This window comes from Tupaia chinensis, unplaced genomic scaffold (assembly GCF_000334495.1).
Source record: "Tupaia chinensis unplaced genomic scaffold, TupChi_1.0 Scaffold143711_1, whole genome shotgun sequence".
NCBI lineage: Eukaryota > Metazoa > Chordata > Mammalia > Scandentia > Tupaiidae > Tupaia > Tupaia belangeri.
The window spans coordinates 820,965-840,730 of NW_006203559.1; the positions used below are offsets into that span (position 1 = coordinate 820,965).

The window sequence follows — 19,766 nt, forward strand, 5'->3', positions numbered from 1 at the left end:
TATCAGGTTGATCATGAAATTTGATGAACATGTTTGCTAGCAATTCCTACAGACATCTTTTAGTCCTCTTAATGGGCCACACAGCCCTTATCCTCTTCTAGAAAATCACGTCTCTGTCAGTATCCCATCCTCATAACCAAAACTGTCAAGTACTGTGAAAGGTGTGATATTTTGCTCTATTGCAAGCTACTAAGTTAGCCAGCCAATTTCATGGGCAGTGGAAGAAGACACAATACTCTAGATCACAGATAAAGAACTTTCTTGGTCATGGCATAGCAAGTACATGATAATCAGCTTCATGTTCTTCCTCACACTCAAGACCTGGGGCACTGGGAGGCACTTGAATAGACTCAAATGTGAATTCCTGTACATGCAGTGGGTTGCATTAATTACAAGGAAGAAACTTTAAGCTTAGGAAGCCCACATCTTTTTTTCTTTCTTTTTAATAGAGATTTTTGCTCTAGGGCATGTGTGCTTGCCAGAGACACAGAAAGTAAGAAATAACCTCCCAGTGGGGATGAACACACCACAATCCCTTCTTCATTCTCCTCTCAGGCTCTTGGACATGCACGCACACCTTGTGTGAGTTTAAAGCTGCTGGTCTGGGACTAGAACCGCAGTTGACTACATGGGAGTCCAGCAACGTAACTATTACGCTACCTGCTGGTCCCAGAAAGCCCAAATCTTTTATAAGGGACAGAAAGCATGCCTTTTACTTTGGACGGAACACTCTATTTTTCAAGGCTATCCACAAACTTGACCTCTGCTTTGGTCATTAGAAGGGGGAGGCAAGGGAGGAAAACACTATCACTACCTTCCAAGATAGCTCACTATACAAATATTGGGTCATCAGAGAAGTCATGATGTATTTTTTATGCAAAAAATGTGTAATGACTTGGGGTCAGCAGGTGGTGTAGTGGTTAAGGGCACTGGACTCCCAATATTGGCCAGCCATGGTTCTAGTCCTGAACCTGGTGGCTTGCTTTCTTGCTTCCCCTCTCTCTTTCTTGTGCTCTGTCCTTCTCTGGTCAAATTTAAATCAATCAATCAGTCAATCAATAAAGTTAAATAAAAAATAATTCTTAAAAAAAAAAAAGTGTCATGACTTTTCCAAGAACCCAGTATTTTGAAAAGACAGTCCAGGACACAAAGAGCCTAATGCCTTGCTTAGAAAGACATACATTAATGCCAGATATTTATGGAGAATTATTTCTCAACAGGTATAAATTATAGGAATATTAAAAAATGCAAAGAAAAAAAGTTTTGCTGTTCACACTGGAAGCACTAAGACTTGGGGTGAAATACTCCAGTTCATGATTATGCACAAATATTAAAGGAGACTTTCAGATTGTTAAAGCTCACTAAAATAGACTCTGACCTGGACCCACTTCACCAACTTACAAGCTAGATAAAATACTTTGAAAGTCCTTCAAAGCACAGCTCCAACATAAGTACCATTTATATTTTCAATTTTCATGTTCTCTTCAGCCTGTTCTTTTTCTTTTAATTTGACTAACTTTGCACATAAGCCTAGCTAATCTTCACTGCTGGACATTAGCCAAAATAGAGTTCTTCTGATAAACCCTCGGGAGAGGGTTGGGAACGCTTGATTAAAGGAGAGATTTTAAAGTCATAGAGGTCAAAGCAGATTCTTTTGTAGGCACTTTGGTTTGGTATGACTGCAACAAGATTATCTTAGTAAGAACATCCAAATTCTAAAACCGAAATACACTAAGCACATCCTAATATCCCAAGAAATAGGGCTAGCTGTTACATAAGGGAAGCTGGCTTATCTTCACATTCATCTATTAAGCCCCATTTTGCTCCCTGACCCGGCTTCTTAAGAGACTGCCATGACAACTAAACCTCCAACCCCCTAAGAGCCTGTCTACAATGGCTTATGAAGGAAGAAATAAGAGCCAAATTCCAGGTTGGCCTCAGTTATGTCTAAATGTCAATTTGCTTATCCCACACAGTGAAACATATGAACATCCTGAGGCAGACCTCTTTTAGAGCAACAGGGTCAGGTTCCCTAGCAAGTTTTTCACCCTAAAGTATAGACAGGAATGTGCTGTCTCTACAATTCTACAGCTAGATAGGGTCACAGATATGTTTATCATTCCATTATAATTCTTCACACTCTAGACCTTATGTTCTCAAACCACTCTGTTTTAGAGAAGATCTTGATGTTTTAGTGAAATACAAACATCATCAGTCTAGGGTTATTGTGTCCATGCGTATGTTCTGGATTAAGGCTTTTTTGTGTGTGTCTGGATTACAAACAACATTACTTGATAAATATCTGAGAAAAATGGGAGTGAGTTGGAAATGAAAGTAGACTTCACTTATTTTATGAAAAAAATCCTTCTAAGAAAAAATTCTTGTGTTTCGTTTCCTAAGTAGCTTTTTAATGAAGCAAAAGCAGTCTTGAAAATAAGAACTAAAACACAAACAAAAAAAACAAGGCTCAAATAAGATATAATTTATTGATATAATTTATTCTTTTTTGACCAACAGGTGAACAGTAAGGTTATCAATTTCCTTAGAAACACCCACTTCTATTCCTATCTCTATGCTGCAAAATGAATTTATTTATTAATGCCCTATTTTATCTACAAAGGCTTTTCTTTCCGTTTTCCCATTAAGAACTATTAACATCAGCTTAGATTCACATGCTTTTTCAAGGGAGATTGAAATGCAATGGAAAGAAGATCACTTCCCCAAAAAGTCACCTTCAATCTTCAACAAAGAAACATTATGTTTTATCCCATATCTCTTTGGATAAGCAATACTTGATATTTTCAGGATAAGATGTCAGCAGCTCTTCTAACACCAAATAACTAAGGCCTTTTCATTCAGAGCCAGATTTACTAATACCGGCATCTAGATAATACAACTTCAACTAAATCTATTTTCCTGATGTGAATAAAAAGTCAAATCCTTGCTTCTTTTCAGTAATGGAGTTAGCAGGTGGCATGGTGTTTAAGGTGCTGGGCTCCCACATAGCCAACTGCAGTTCAAGTTCCAGACCTGGTGACTTGCCTTCTCATGCTCCCTCACTCCCATCTCTCTCTGCTGAGCACATGTGCCCTACAGCAAACTACTTAAACAACAGTAATAATGAATTAAATCAATAATTTTTAAAATTTACAGTATGAGTATAAAACATATCACCTTGAAAGCTACTGCCATGTTTCAAACTTTTTTTTGCCTATTTAAACTGTTTTTTTTTTAAGAGTGATTTTTGTAATAGGGCAAAATCTGCACTCTCTGGAAAGATAGAGACAGAAAAGAAGAAATCACCCCCAGGGGTGATGATCATGCTGCAATCTCTCTCTTCCATTCTCTTCTCAGGATTTTGGGCATGCACACACATGCACCCAGCATAAGTTTTAAGCCACCAGGATTCAAACCGTGGTCAAGTACATGTGAATCCAGCAACGTAACCATTACGCCATCTGCTGATCCTGCCTACTTCAAACTTTGAAAGCATATTTTTTTACCCAGTAAAGTAAGCATGCCCACTACAATGCACCTAATGATAGTCACTCATATTCTACTTTCTGCTACCAAACTGGAAATATGTTTTTTTTAATCATAATTACCATCCTTCTTAAACATGTGTGGAATCTCAATATGTGAGTGAGTTTTCTTAACCGAGAAATAGTGGGAATAGTGACTGACCTCCCAGGACTTAAACAGTTTGAAAATGCTTCATTGCTCAATCCTTGTATTTAAAGAGTTAGTCATAAGGAAGTTAGTGGCAAGCTGGCCCAAACCTGGGCCACTCTGGGCAGGAAGTGGCTAAGAAAACTATGGCAGGGATTTATTTTTTTTTTTTTTTTTTTTTGCTGGCCACTTTGGCTAAATACACCAAAGACCACCTAGTCAAGTATTCCCTCCTAACTATCACAGCAAAAATCCTCACCAGAATGACTAGGAAGGAGGCACTTTGGGTGAAACACTCCCAAGGTTACTGTCTGGATTTTAATATATGCCAGAAATAAAATGACAGAATGTGCCATATTTTAAAAATCAAATAGGTCAGTCCACAGACCACCTACAGTTATTGTACTGTAAATTCATGCTATGGGACTATCTGAAATGTAGGCATCTGCGAGGTGATATTCCTGCTTGAAAGGTACACGGGGAGTACAGGAGTCGCATATAAAACTAACATAATTCTGGAAACGTTCTACTGTAACTTAATGGAGAAAATAATATGATCCCAAAGTCAAAAAATAAAGGTTGTTTTTACAGAGTAAGAGGGCTTGAGACCTATGCTCTAAAATAAAAAGTGGTCGAAAGTAATAGATTTCATTTCTGAGCTTTCACTACACAAATTTAAAATAATTATCAACAGTTAAAATAACTATGTAATTCTGAGCCTAGTGACATTTCAAAAATGGGGAAACTAAGCTGACTGATACATAGAAAAATAAGACTTGCAATGAGAATTAAAGTTTAGGAGACCTCAGTCAGTAGTAATATTTATCCGAACTTTTTTTTTTAAGTATTGGATAATTTTAAAGGATTAAGTGACTACAATTAATGTAGGCTTTCCAGAACTGTTTGGACTAATTTTTGTGACAACCCAAAAAGGGGACTAAGCTAAAATCTCATATTCCAAATGGAGTCAGTTACAAAGTTTCAAACTCACCCCCCCCCATATAACCTCAAAAAATTTTAAATAAGATGGTTTATAACAGAAATACTGAAAATAAATCATCCTTGAATACTTTTAGATTTTCCCCAGTGTACCACAAATCACATCCAGAAACCCAAACAAAACAATCACTGAAACGTCTGTGCTCTGCTGCTCAAATCCAGAGCTGAGAGACAAGGAAGGGAGAGCCAGCGAGGCAGACAGCCCGGTCGTTCTGTGTATGCAGCATCGGTCTTTTGGGGGTCCTCAGCCATGAGTGTTAATACTGTGAGTCCACAAAAGCCAACAGTAACATTAAAATAATAATAATAACATAAATAAAAATAGGCTCTGGTTAGAGAGAGAAGGTCCATTTACTGCTGCCCTGCTGAGGTACATTTGACCACTGAAAGCAGGAAAAGCTATTAACATCCTGAATTAATGGGCACAGTGGTTTTCAAACAAGATATTTTCATGATGGACACAATGTAGACTCAGCAAAGTTTTCTCCTTCAAGAAAAATATAGCTTCTATTTCAAAGAGCACTGATTAGGCTTAATACCATTAGGGAACCATCAAGGATTTGTGTTGTTGTTACTGCTTTTAACTATCAGTTACTTTCTAAACCAAAAATTGTGGGTAGTTAACTTGACCGACAGTCAAGGTTTAGGAATGCAGGAGCAAATCCAAGGTACAGACAAGCTTCAGATGTGGATAGGCCTTAAGGAGTTCGGAATCTTTTTCGGTTGTCAGGTCCTAGCCTTTCTCATCATCACCATGATCACTGTTATTCCTTACTTGTCTGGAATTTAAACACAAAAATTCATTTCCCTCCTGACATCCCCTTGAAAAGCACCGAATACTACATAATTTTGGAAATTCTCAGTAAAGTTTATTAGTGGCAATGTAAATCAATTATAATAAAAAGCCAGATTAAGACAATCTACCTAGTGAATAATTTCTTACCCACTATTGACTGCCCAAAGCATATCTGGCAGAGGTTTAAAAGTCAACAATATCACATATCTTCATAAACAACTGTAAAAAACATAACTGTTTTGAGTAAATCTCCACTTATACTCGAAAGTACAAATATAAATTAATTGGTTCAAAACACTTTCTAGCACATAAAACAAAAATAAGTCTACAAAATAAAGATAAGTTTTAAACAATGCTCAATTTACAGCATTTTTTAATATAAAAAAATTTAAAACTGTACATGTTTTCTGGATCTTACATGAAAGTTCACATCCACATGTCTTTTCTCTCAAACTCTTATTCTTTCTTCATCATCAAAGTCTTAATTTTCCTCCTGACTGGATTTTTCTTCTTTGGCAATTCTTTTTGTTACCCCACTAAAATATTTCTCTCGGAAGGAATTATGACCTTGGTATGGCAGAAAATGTTCACTTAGCAGATGTGAATACTGGTCCCGACTCTGGTTGGTTGAGAAATAGAAAAGATAAAGATGTTTGAGTTATTTGTTTAGTTAGTGTGCAACCAAAGTATTCATTTCTTCTAAATAAAATCTCAATTTATGGTACATTCTTTACTATATGAATTATGAACAGAAATATATCATCGCTTTACAACCATATCATGAATGGATATCCAAAGTGTTTTTGCTTGTTTAACCCCATTTGACCCTCACAACCATCCTCTGAAGACAAAAACTTTACCTAGAGAGGGTGAAGAGAATCATTCCAGGTAACACACACACTTTCTTCTGATTCCGGTTTAGTACACATCTCAGATCATGTGCAGCTATGGTTAAAAATTATCAAACAAGGACCAGCAGATGGTGTAATGGTTATGTCAATAGATTCCCCCAGTCAACTATGGTTCGAGTCCTGGGCCCAGTGGCTTAAAGCCCATGCTGGGCGTGAGTGCTCAAAATTCCAAGAAGAGAATGGAAGAGAATGGACTGCAGTGTGGCCATCCCCACAGGGGGGTGATTTCTCGCATTCTGTCCTTCTGTGTCTATCTCTGGCAAGTGTACACACCCTATAGCAAATATGTTTATATATATATATATACTGCTTAAGAGAAATATATGTGCCAACAAATTATTGCATATGTATAATGTCACACAGGCACATGAAAGTGTGTGGAGGTAAATCATATCTAGTTAATGGCATAAATAATTCCCAGTAACTTTAAGTAACCACAGTAGAGAAAGATATGGATTCGACAAGAGATTTCTGTACACTTTCAGACTTTATAGACAAGTAAGGACTAGTCCTCAGATTGGCACTTAATGGACACCGAAAACATCAATCTGGGTTAGAATGACAAACATATCCTGGCACAGAAAACTGAGGGACAAGGAGACAGGCAGAAAACATTGAAATATCGACTTCTTAGTCGATTTCACAACCATTCCAAACTGGAAAAACAAAATCAAAAACAAAATATAATTGTCATGTACTTCTGTAAATTTACATTTAATTTCATGAGAATTAATGTGATCTTGAGAATAGGTATGGAGATTTAGTCAGAAAACATGAAGCTTAGTATTATTATTATTATTTTTTTTTTTTGGAGAGGTTTTTGCTATAGGGCATGTGCACTCGCCAGAAAGACAGAGAGAGACAGAGAGACAGAAAGTGAGAAATCACCCCCTGGGGGGATGGCCACGCCGCAATCCCTTCTCATCCATTCTCCTCCTGGGATCTTGGGCACACACGCACACGTGCCTGGCATGAGTTTAAGCCACTGGGTCCAGGACTCGAACCACTGTCAACTACATTGGAGTCCAGCGACATAGCCATTACACCAACTGCTGGTCCCAAGCTTAGTATTTTTTAATCTTGATTTCAGTATCAAAATGATAGCCAAAAATATATATGAAACATAAAAATCCTCATCATTGTTTTTTTTGTACTTATTCCTGTGTGAAATGGGTATTTTCATCCTTTTTCTCATATCTAACAGAATATCTAATATAAATAAAACTCTAGGATGGGCTAGCTGGTGCCATGGCAGTTAAGATGGCTGGATTCCAAATAGCCAACTGCATGGTTCAAGTCCTAGACCAGGCAGTTTGAGAAACATACCAGGCGTGTGTGTGTGTGTGTGTGTGTGTGTGTGTGCCCAGAATCCTGAGAAGAGAATGGAGAAAAAGGAATGTAGTCCATTCCTCCTGGAGGGTGATTTCTCACTTTCCCTCTCTCTCTGTCTCCATCTCTTTCTGGTGAGTACACGTGCCTGACAGCAAACTAAAACAAAAACAAAGAAATAAAAAACCTAGGTTTAGCCAAAATAGAATTATGTTGGTTCATTGGCTTAGTCAGAAATGAATTTTGCCACACATATTTTTTAAAATGACACAAAATACCAAATTATTAAAAATTATTGAACATGCCCACATTTCCTGATTCATCAAAAATAAATAAGTGGCCACTTAAATTTTATGGCATTAAGTTTATTACAGTTCAAACTTCCCACAAGCAAATGAAAACATGCCAGTGCTTACTAACTTCTGACTACATCCAATCCTTAAAAGAATAATTTCATATAGTTGACCTGTAGGTCTACAACTAAAGAATACCAAATGATAAGTACTATTTACTGAGTACAAGAACTATACTACACACTTTAACATGCACTATCTTTTAACATTCATCAGCTGTAAAAGATAAGTACACTACTCTTATCTGTTGATGATAACATTTATAGTATCTTCAACTGGACTAGGGTGAAGTGTGTTCATGTTGGGTAAATTCACTTTACAAGCTAAGTGATGTAGAGTGATTGAATGTATAAATAAATTAAAATTTAAAAAAAGATAAGTATGCTATTCTTATTTTTTGGATGAAGTCTGACTACAGGGACTACACTCTATACAACAATGTTTGGAGAGTTTCCACAAGGAGTTTTTCTAGCTCTAGAAGCAAGCGTAGCTCTGGAAATAAACAGGTGATAGACAGAGGAATCTGAGCTACCTAGCAAGAAAGGAGCGGAACTGGGCCTGAAGTATTAACAACTCGGTTCTATTAACTAAGAAGATGACTTCAGTGACACACAATTTTTATACCAGAAGGAGATGTAATGAGCCACAGGGTGCTGAGGGAGCTCGCAGCTTCAGGAGCACAGCTGATGTCACAGGTGGACTCAAGTCGGCCCCACAGCTCAGAGCTGAACCCATCATTCCCCAACTCAGTAGCCAAAATCAAAAACCTGGGCTACATCCCTCTTCTCACATTTGCACTGTCCTAAAATCTTCTTTTCTGTATCCTAAATATCTGAAATCCACTTTCCTCTACCCAGAACTCCAGTACTTCCGCTTAGGTCTTCCTCATTGCTCCTCCTTTCTCCCTAAATAGCCAGTTGCCCTGTCCTCGCTGGTTCTTCCTTCAGTCTATTCTCTACACTGAGACCAAACTCTTTTATTAAAATGCAAATTGACTATGTCAGCCTCTTGGCTAAAATCCAAATTATTTCAAATTTTCCCCAATTCTAAGGCTTTTCCTTAATATCTGGGAGTTAAACTCAATTACACATCAGTTTGCTGAATGACAGACATCTCACTCCGATGCATCTCTTTCCTCTCCTATGCAAGAGGAAACAGAATAAACAATCAAGCAAAAAAGTCCTTTCTATCTTCTATTCTCCCCGCAGCCCTCTGGGGCATGAAAAATCACCTCGCTATCAAAATGTGCTGCGGATTACTTCATGGATATCCTAGAGCTGCAGTAGTGAGGAGGAGAAGGTGGGACAGCAGGGGGTGATTCCAGTGGACTGACACAGGCTCAGATGCTGGTGTGCCTGCTGACCTCAGCTGAGGGTAGGCTATTCACCAAAGGGAAGCAGGAGACAAAAGTCAAAGAATGTTGAAGATATGCTTTCTTTGTAGACCAAAGAGAGAGCCTGGTAAAATAAAAAAGGTAAATAGGGCTAACTCACGAAAAAAAAAAAAATCGTGTGTGTATGGGGTACACACACACACACAAAAGGACAGAATCAGAGACTGGACATAAACAGCAGACTTGGAAAACCCAAAAGTATAAAACTTATGCTAACAGTTATCAAGAAACTCTTATTACCAATGATATTCTTTATCTGAAGAGTTGACATTCCAAGAATAAATAAAATAAAGTAAAAATAAAATAAGCCCTTAATAGACTATACTGTGGAGACACATTGGCAAAGACATATATGCTACTAAAAAAGTTGGGAAAGAGACCAACTTACTGGTAGGGACAAGTCCAGCAATATCAATAACAACAATGAATGTTAACTTCCAGGATTTAAATGGACAGATCAGACTACAGTAAAACTGCAAATTCAACAGAAGAGAGATTAATTAAATGAGATTGAACTGGTAAAATAGAATTTGATTATGTTTGACTAAAACATTACTGATTTTCCTCTATGCTTTGTTTTCCAGATTTAAGGATTTTGCTAACTTTTGAGCTGTTGACAGTTTTAGCAACTACAAATGTTTTGTTTGTTTGTTTGTTTGTTTGTTTAAATTGAAACAAACTTTTCTCCCTTTCTGACCCCTCTGAAATTGGAAAATATTTGTCAATATTCTTGTTTTGTAGCAGAAGGGTTATTTGTATAAGTTCAATAATACCTGTTGCCTTGCATCAGAAATTGGAAATACTCATTACTGCCAGAGCTTTGGCTGGAATGTCATATCTGGAGATATGACCAAAAAGCTATGGAACTAAGGTAGATCTCAAGAAAACCAACAGAAGCTCTTGGAAAGATTGCCTCATACCATAAACAGTTCTGCCTGGCAGAGAGGATTAGATAAGCCATATGAAAGAACGCTACCATATACCTGGACTTTTCCAGCCCAGCATCGTAATCAGTAGAGATTGCAAAAGAGCAGCCACACTACAGGATTAACTTCAAGAAGACTCTGAAGAAAGAAAGAGACTGATCTTTGCTACCAGCTGGTAAACCACAGAATACTTGGTAGGCAGAACTGAGTTGGGAAGGTTCATGTGTGAATTGTGTGCTGGGTGTTAGCTTTTCAATAGCTTGAGTAGTTGACATGTAAATATTTTCTCAAAAATATTTAAAACCATACTGTCTCTGTTATTATGGAGTCACAAACAAAATTATAACAAATATTTTGACAGTTATTTTAAAATTCAGTATTTTGAAATTTTGATAGGTGTTTATTTATTAACTGTCTAGAACTATGGAGTATGAGTACAGTTTTTTGATATGTAAAGCAAATGTTTGTGAGAAAAATGAAAAATGAATAAATAAAATAGAAGTAAAAAATAAATAAATAAATAAAAGAGTAGTTGGGAAAGATCATTAACCTTAGAAATGCCATCTCAGGGCCAGCAGGCAGTGTGGTAAAGGTGCTGGACTCTCAATGTGCTGACTGTGGTTCAAGTCTTGGATCCAGTGGCTTGAAAGTCATGCCAGGCACATGTGTATGCATTCCTAAAATCCCAAAAGGAGAATGGAGGAGAAGGGATTATGGTATGGCCAATCCCCCTGGAGGGAATGATTTTTTGCCTTCTGTCTCTTTGTCTCTCCAGCAAGCGCATGTAAGAAATGCTCTCTCTGAGAGGGGAAAATCCTATTTTCTTTACTTCCTCAGGTAGGAGAGAAGAATTAGCATGAGGTTTGTGTTTGGGTCATGGACTGAAAAGCCCCTTCTACAAAACCATTTGTCCCCGATCGTGAAATGGGACATTAATAACAGAAAATCCCGGAACAACGTTCCACATCCTTTGTACAGCCAAGGATCTGGCAAAAGGCACTCTATGATCTATAATCCCGATGTCCTGTCTCAGAGTTAGCCAGACACTCCTAGGACTCTGGCTACTATTTTCACCTGAGTGAAAAAAAGCCATGGTTCATAAAATGTTCCTCCTGAAACATATAGTAGATCCATGGTTCTAGCACATATGCTCACATACATGCCATCATACATAAATACCATATGTCTATGAATAATGCAAAGTTAAAATATACTCAGTCCATAAAAAATATACCACACTATATGTGGCACTCCAAATTTGTGTTTTTCTTAATGCTGAAGAAAACAGCAAACTAATTTTTGTTTTCTCTTTTCTTGCTACCTCTTTCATGTTATCTTCACTTTATCTGGGCTCACACCTGAGAGGATGATATGGGACTCTACATACTTTTCATCACCTTTTCATGACTCTTCTCTATTCACATTCCCTACCCATCTCTACCACGGATATCTTTTTTCAACACAGTATCTCAAAGGCCAGTGTTTACTTAAAAGGAAAAGCGTACTCTCCAGCAACACGATTTGTCGTTTCCCTCGCTAACTCAAGCTTGGCCCAGTGCCTTAACTTTCGGTTTCTCTGACATATCCAAATTTGTCTACCATTTTCAATCATATCATTTATATATAATAAAACCCAAGTTCTGCCAATTTTTCATTATCAAGAAATATTCAAGGACCAGACAGTGGCACAGCAGTAAAACACAAAGCTCTGTGAGGAAATCTCATGTTGGAAGATTCTGGTTCAAGACTAGAGACCTCCCTTAGTTTGCCAGGTACATACTTGCCCATGATCTAAGGCTAGCTAAATGCTGAGAGTGGAACATCAAACCACAACTGACTGAAAAGATCAGACAAGACAAATTTATATCTATGTATCTATATATATAAAGAACAAAAATGCAGTCACTATGATGTGTACCATTAATTTCTGCTCTACTGGTTTTTCTTTCACATCATAATATGGTATTTTTTGTTAAAAACAATGAATATGTTACTATCTTTAATTTAATTATTCCACATTGCATGCTTGCTTTAAAAATCCATGTTGTACCCCACAAAGATGTATAATAAATAATGTAAATAAGAAATTATAAAATAAATTACTGGTTTGGTGGAAGTCACGATCTACTTTTACACAGAAAAACATAGAAGAATAAGTCATGACTTTTCCAACAACTTAATAAAAAAAGACTGATCACACTATTATAATTTTTGTAAGCAGAAATTAAGAATTCTTATAGGAAAAGCCACAAAAGTGCTAGCCACAAAAGTGTATATAATGGAAGCATACAGCTTTCAGACTTATCATTTATCCTTGCAAGACAATCAACAATTATAACATAAGAAATACAAGTTCTGACTCAAGAAAGGAACTAATAATATATCTGCTACCAACTATGTGTTTTGACATAGTTATTTAATTTTCTGCATTTTCTCATGGCAATTATCTAAATTTTGCTAAGAGAGATGGAGTCTGGAAGGTTTAAATAATCTGCCATAGGTCTCAGCTAGTAAGTAGCATTGCCAGATTATAGCCTAAATCGCAATTCAAAGCTCGTGTTTTTTCCATTACTCTTCTCTTGAATAAATAAATAAAAAGTAGAAATTACATGAAAACAATGGCTAAAGAGTTAATTTCCCACATGGTAGATTAGTGGGTTGTTCAAAATGGAGTTTGACATTTAGAGGACATTCCTCACTGAACAGCGTCGTTATAGTAGCACATATTTCAGATCTAAACTTTTAGACAGAGCTCCTTTAACCACTGTCCCACCCAACCAATTTCCTGTCCTATCAGTACTGCTAATTCTAAACATAAACCACTCGAGGAATTTTAACACACTTGCCAAAGAAACCAAAGGGAAGTCTCTCAAATCGGTACTTTACTTTCATGTGTACACTACCCTCTGCTGGCTAGAGTAGACAAATCCTTCTTTATAGCATTTCCTGATGTAGACTGAAGTAGGTTACATCAGAGCAGACCAGACATTCGATGGTCTGGGGCACTCTGTTTCCGGGGCTGTGTGTGAGTCCTGATTGCTGCAACCTCTATAGTCACAAGGCCCCAACACAACCAGAATGGCCTTTTACCCCAGGGTACATTAACATTTATTCATACCATTTCATCTTTAAAGAATGATGCAGAAAGATACAAAGTACATTTCTACCTTGGTTGTTTCAAAGTGTATTGTAATCACCTGTGTCCACACTAGAATTACAAATTACCTTCTAGAACAAGAAAGAAAAAGTACATAAACTAGACCATAAACTATTCAAGTTAATCCCTGGAGAGACAGAAATTAAGTAACATACACCCAAATATATACTTCCAAAACATGATTAAACATTGCAGGGGTAAAGGGTGCCATAATAAAAGGCCAGTGGTGCCACACGAAAACGCAACACTCTGCAAGGCAATCCCACTTGGGAATGTTCCTGGTTCAGGTTTGGGGACCTCCCTAAATATGCTAGGCCCATGCCTGCTCATGATCTGGGGCTGGCTAAGGTCTGGGAGTTTTGGAGGGGTGCTGCCTATATATGTATGTATCTCTATTTATCTCTTTCTTGCTTGCTCATGGAAGAATAAAATAATAATCTTATAAAGAAAAGGAATATAACGAGATAACAAATTAGAGGTGAGAAAAAGGGACAAAAAAGGCTTTCCTAAGGAAGTGACATTTAGCTGAGACCTAGAGGATGTATCACACTTACTCATGGAAAAAGAAGGGCATGGAATACTCTAGGAGGGGAAAGCGTAATGTGAGGAGACTCTGGGAATTTAGGAAGAGGTAAATCCATCCCAGGAACTGAGAAAAGGCCAGAGTGGACAAGGCTTAGTACCCAAAGGGAAGGTGGCACATAATGAAATTGGAGACAAGCCAGGCTGGCCTAGAGGTTATGTGAGGAATTTACATTATACGTTTCACAGAAGTCACTGATGAGATTTCTGTAGGAGAGTTTCATTAACTATGTACATTCTGAAAGGCTTTCTGGCCACTGGGCAGGAAATGGAATGTAAGGAGAAAGTGTAGGAGTAGGGAAATCTGTTAGAAGATGAATAGCCCAGGAGAGGGCTGGTGGGGGTGAAAATATAGGCAAGAAAACTATCAGCCACTCAGTAGTCCCAACCAGATTAATGAAAAATCATCCTTAATTCCTTTCCCTCTCTCACATCTATCAGTCAGCCAGCAAGTCTTTGCTATATTTACTTCCCTCCAAGACTTTCAATTCTCTCATGTCCTCTTCAATCTCCAAGTCTACCTTTTTTGATTCACAGCCTTACCATCTTTGCATGACCGTGCCAGCAGTCTCCTCACTAGTATCACAGGTATCTCTCCACAATTCAAATTTACCTATGCGAGGAAGCTAGGGCAACCTTCGTTAGAGATTAGCTTCTGCCCCCTTCCTAGTTAACACCCTCCAGGGTGAAACTCTTTGGTAGGTAAGTTCTTTCAAACTGGGCATTCCTTTAGTTTTCTGGGTCATCTGCAATTGTTTCCTCCCCAAATGCTCAGTGTTCCAGTTATGCGGAAACAGCGAGGGAAATCCCTGCACATATCACAACCCCTCTCAAGCCTCTGTACGTTGCTTTAAATCAGTTCTCTGAGAATTTACCCACCTCTCTGGCCTCAAGCACTATGTCCTTAGTTACATGCCCTCTCACGTTCACAGACCTCTCACAGGTCACTACAGAATTCAACATGTTATGCTGGAAGAAAAGGATACTAGAAAGTTGGAATGGTTTAGGTGGCCATTTTTGCTGATGTACAAGTTCTTAACAAAAAAGACTAAACGCTATTAGTCTGTTAAGCCATAAAACCCAACTCAAGTGGTCCCATAAACACATGTAAAGTAAAGGAATCAGGGATCAATCAAGTCAGGCAAAGAAAAAGTACAAAGGGACTAGCAGTTAGCGTAATGGCTATGTCGCTGGACTCCCATGTGGTCGACCACAGTTCGTGTCCCGGACCCGGTGGCTTAAAACACACGCTGGCCACGTGTGCAAGGAGAAGGGACTGTGGCATGGCCATCCCTCCTGGGGGGTGATTTCTCACTTTCTGTCTCTCTCTCTCTCTCTGTCTGGCGAGTGCACACGCCCTGCAGTGAAAATCTCTCCCCCCCCCAAAAAAAAAAAGAGTACAAAAATAGAAAAAAAAAATACATATATGAATGTGAGATTATGCTTGGGAGGCTGGAAGTTGCATGGGAGGTCCAGGTTCAAACCATGGGCCAAACTGAACAGATCAGGCACAGTGGCACCCACCTATGATCCTAGTTAATTGGGAATCTAGGGCAAGAGGATTACAAGACCCTGTCAGAAATATCTCTCTTTTCCTTACCTCATACAGAGGGAAAAAAATTAAACAATATAGCTTTCTTTCCTATTTCTCCAAACACCATTTCCAGAATTTCACCTGTCTTCAGATTCTTACTTTATTATCTATTCACTCTCTTTCCTTTTAGCCAGAACCGTCATCTTCCAGTAATTCACCAAAATGATGAACACAAAGGAAAAGACGAGAGGCACCTGATATGTGTTCTCTAGGCCTTTTAGAAAACATGGAGTGGTTCCTTTGGCACATACATGCAATTCTACAAGAAAGGTGATATTGTAGACATCAAGGGAATGGGTACTGTTCAAAAAGGAATGCCCCACAAATGTTACCATGGCAAAACTGCAAGAGAATACAATGTTACCCAGCATGCTCTTGGCATTGTTGTGAACAAACAAGTTAAGGGCAAGATTGTTGCCAAGAGAATTAACATGTGTATTGAGCATATTAAACATTCTAAGAGCAGAGAGAGCTTCCTAAAATGTGTAAAGGAAAATGACCAGAAAGAGAAGGAAGCCATAAAGAAAGGTACCTGGGTTCAACTGAAGCACCAGCCTGCTCCACCCAGAGAAGCACACTTTGTGAGAACCAATGGAAAGAAGCCTGAGCTACTGGAACTTATTCCCTATGAATTCATGACATGATAGGTATTAAAAATAAACTAAACTATGGTCTATAAAAAATTTAAAAAATAAAAAAAAAACTATTCTATGTCACCAAAAACTTACATCCTTCTTTCTAGAGAAAACAGCAAACATCAGGTATGAATCTAATCCTTGTCCCCAACAACTCCCTGTATTATAAACTAATTCTTACTTGCTTACCTCTAAAAGCCTCATCTCTCACACCAGTCCCCACCTATATTTTTGCTGAAAGCCAAAATTGTCTCTCATGGTACGCCTCTACTACCAAGAGTTAATTTTACAGAACTATCAAAACTTCAGTGAAAATACCTGTGCTTGCTTCAGCAGTATATATACTAAAAACTTCAGTGGAAATAACTAAGAACAATCATCAACTTATAACACTACTGTTCTTAAGAAACAAGGGATTTCCTTCTTCTAGGGGATGAGGTTGCAGAAGTCTATAGTAATTCTGTAGACAAATAAATGGCTCCTATCCTAACCGTAGGTCAGGTTTAAGTTGTCCTTTTACTTACTGACAGTTCCTGATAGTGAGGTAATGATTTCTTCTATCTCACTAGTATTAACCTTAAGTCATTTATATTACCAAAGTGACAGTAGTTTAGACAAAACACCAGTTTCATTGCAGATACTTGAATAAAAATGAGTTATGAAACTTATTCTATGATAAATGAAGCCCAATGATGCCGTCACTACAACAAAAGCCACTGAACTAATGATTTTTGTCAGGAAAGACTTTAGGGTTCATGAAACAGATTAAAGCTTTGATACACGTTCTTAAATAAGGTGAGAAGAAGAATGCAAAGAGATGGAAGAGAAAAACAGTGGATAGATGTACTTTCTTGTAATCAACAGCGAGTGAAATGAAATATAAATGACAGTGCTGAATATAATGGGCCTCAGTTCAGCTTCAGGGTAATTACCCATGTCCGGCTTTTGTTTAAAAATCCTGCTTTCCTTATCAAAGCTTCCCACTGTTCTACATCTGGTACTGGACAGTAGCTATAGAAACCACTTGTGCTAAAGTTATACAACTATAAACAGCACTAGACCATTTCCAAACCAAGGATAAGCAGGTCAAAATTCTGGCATCCAATACTATTAAGAGAAATCTCTAACATTATTCTTAAAAGCAGCAAGGTAAGAACGAAAATTTTCCTCCCTAAGATTAGGTATTTACATATACTCCATACTTCTAAAAAATCCACTATTTCGCAGGATATTAAATTACCTAAAGCATATAAAACTATTTTATTATATATTAGACCTCCATATCTAGAGTTCTGAAAATGAGGAATTAATGACTGAACTTTGGCATCTGGCACTCAGCATATAACTTCTTCCAGTTATAAAAAGAGCACTGTAGATCTTTATGCATATCACGAAGACATTGCAGTATTAGCACTTTCCACATGCTATCTACTAACATCTGTAAGTTTGTAAAACTCAAAACTTAATTTCAAACTTTACTAGTTACACAAAACAATTTTTGAATGTTCCCCCTCATGTACACACTACCTTGTTTTATTGTCAGAAGGCAAACATGCTGTGTGTGTGGCATGGGGGAACTGTGGGGAGCACCCCCTAATGTACCATGGTCATACCACAATCCCTTCTCCATTACTCCGTCCTGCTGGGAACTGGGGCATGCAAGCACACGTGCCTGGCACATTTTTCAAGCTGCCATGCCAGAACTCAAACCACAGTGGGCCATGTGGGATCCAGATTCCTTAACCACTATTAGGCTATGGGGCCAGCCCCATACATTACATTTTGATGGTGATAAATGTAATACTGTATTGAAACCTAGACTGAGTTTCTGTCCAATTATCATATTCTTAATGTCACCTGGTCTAATTTTGCTCACCAATAAATGAAGTACTACCTAAATCCCACCAGAGGTGTAAATTATTTAAATACTTCATATTTAATCTCTAATCTTTCATAGCTCTAATAATAATTAAAAATATATCCATAGTCTTGGCAAGAGATTGGCAAAAACAAAATATATCAGAAGTTTTGGAAAATCAAGGTGCTATCTTTAATCTAAACACATATAAAACTATGGTCAATTGTGGAGAATGGCCATTCCGAACAAACATGGTGTCCTTTAGATGCATCCAGAAACACACCTCCATGAGCTTCATTTGCATGGTTATGAAAGCATTTACATACAAAAAACGATATCTGCCTATTGTTGTCAATACTGAAACCCCAGAGCAGTATCAGACTAAAGGAAGCAACATGTGTTTATCAGATTTTGTCCCCAAAAGACAAGAGAAATTACATGGCGCCAGTCATTTTCACATCTTCAGATGATTTACATCCAAAATCAACTGGCTTTGGGAACCAGCAGTTAGCGTAATGGCTATGTCACTGGACTCCCACGTAGTCAACTGCGGCTCGTGTCCCGGACCCGGTGGCTTAAAACTCACGCCAGGTGCATGTGTGTGCGTGCCCAAGATCCCAAGAGGAGAATGGAGGAGAAGGGATTGCGGCGTGATCATCCCCCTGGGGGGTGATTTCTCACTTTCTGTCTCTATGTCTCTCTCTGTTTGTCTGGTGAGCGTACGCGCCCTATAGCAAAAAAAAAAAAAAACTCTCCAAAATCAACTGGCTTTGCATTCCCTTTCCTCTCCCCCCATTTTCTGCCCTTTAAAAGAAGAAACTTGAGGTTGGTTCCTAGTTGCAGCTTTCTCCATCAGAGAAATTGGGCCCACACGATCCTCACTTTTCTATACTTATATGTCTTTTTGTAAGTTTAGTTTATGTTTATTTCTAATTCACAGCCTCCCCACTCAGAAATCAAGTTCTGCCAAGTAAGTCTCACAGCCTCCCCACTCAGAAATCACGTTCTGCCAAGCAAGTCCCAGCAGTCAATAATGTATAAAGTGTTCATAATTTTTAGACACTGACAAAGAAAAACACAGCTAACAATTAATCCTGAGAAAGAATAATGCATAATGAAAACAGACACAGGTACTGTGTCAGCAAAATACCACAGTTTATGATTAGCAACATTAATATTTTAATATATGTGAACTATTTACCATAGAGACAAATTTCTTCTGCTTCAAGTCATCTATAAGACATTCTCTCAGTTGACCTCAATGTCTATTCTCTCCTTATGCATTTTTAAAATATGTTTATGTTAATGGTTCTTTTCACTTCAAAATCTTTCAGTCCCTTAGATTGGACCCTCAATTTTGGCTACACTCTATTCTGTTTAATGCCTTCATCAGCTTCATGTTATTGGACTCTTTCATTCAATAAAAAATAAAAAAATTACATAAACTTTCATCACCTGCCACTGTGACCTTCAAATAGTCCCTATTTTAAATCATCTGAACTATGTTGGGTAGCTATATTAAAAAAAAAAAAAAAGACAACTGATTTACACAATATCATAACTT

At 37.8% G+C, this 19,766-nt stretch overlaps 1 protein-coding gene across 1 annotated transcript in view; it reads right to left on the reverse strand.

Moving 5' to 3' along the window:
* Positions 1 to 4,399: 4,399 nt before the first annotated feature.
* Positions 4,400 to 19,766, reverse strand: part of LOC102498329 (tRNA (guanine(10)-N2)-methyltransferase homolog) — a gene marked incomplete at its 5' end in the record, with an annotated part of 31,419 nt that continues 16,052 nt past the window's right edge. The window contains 1 exon segment of the mRNA XM_027766821.1: positions 4,400 to 6,083. Coding sequence (XP_027622622.1) covers positions 5,946 to 6,083 — 138 coding nt within the window.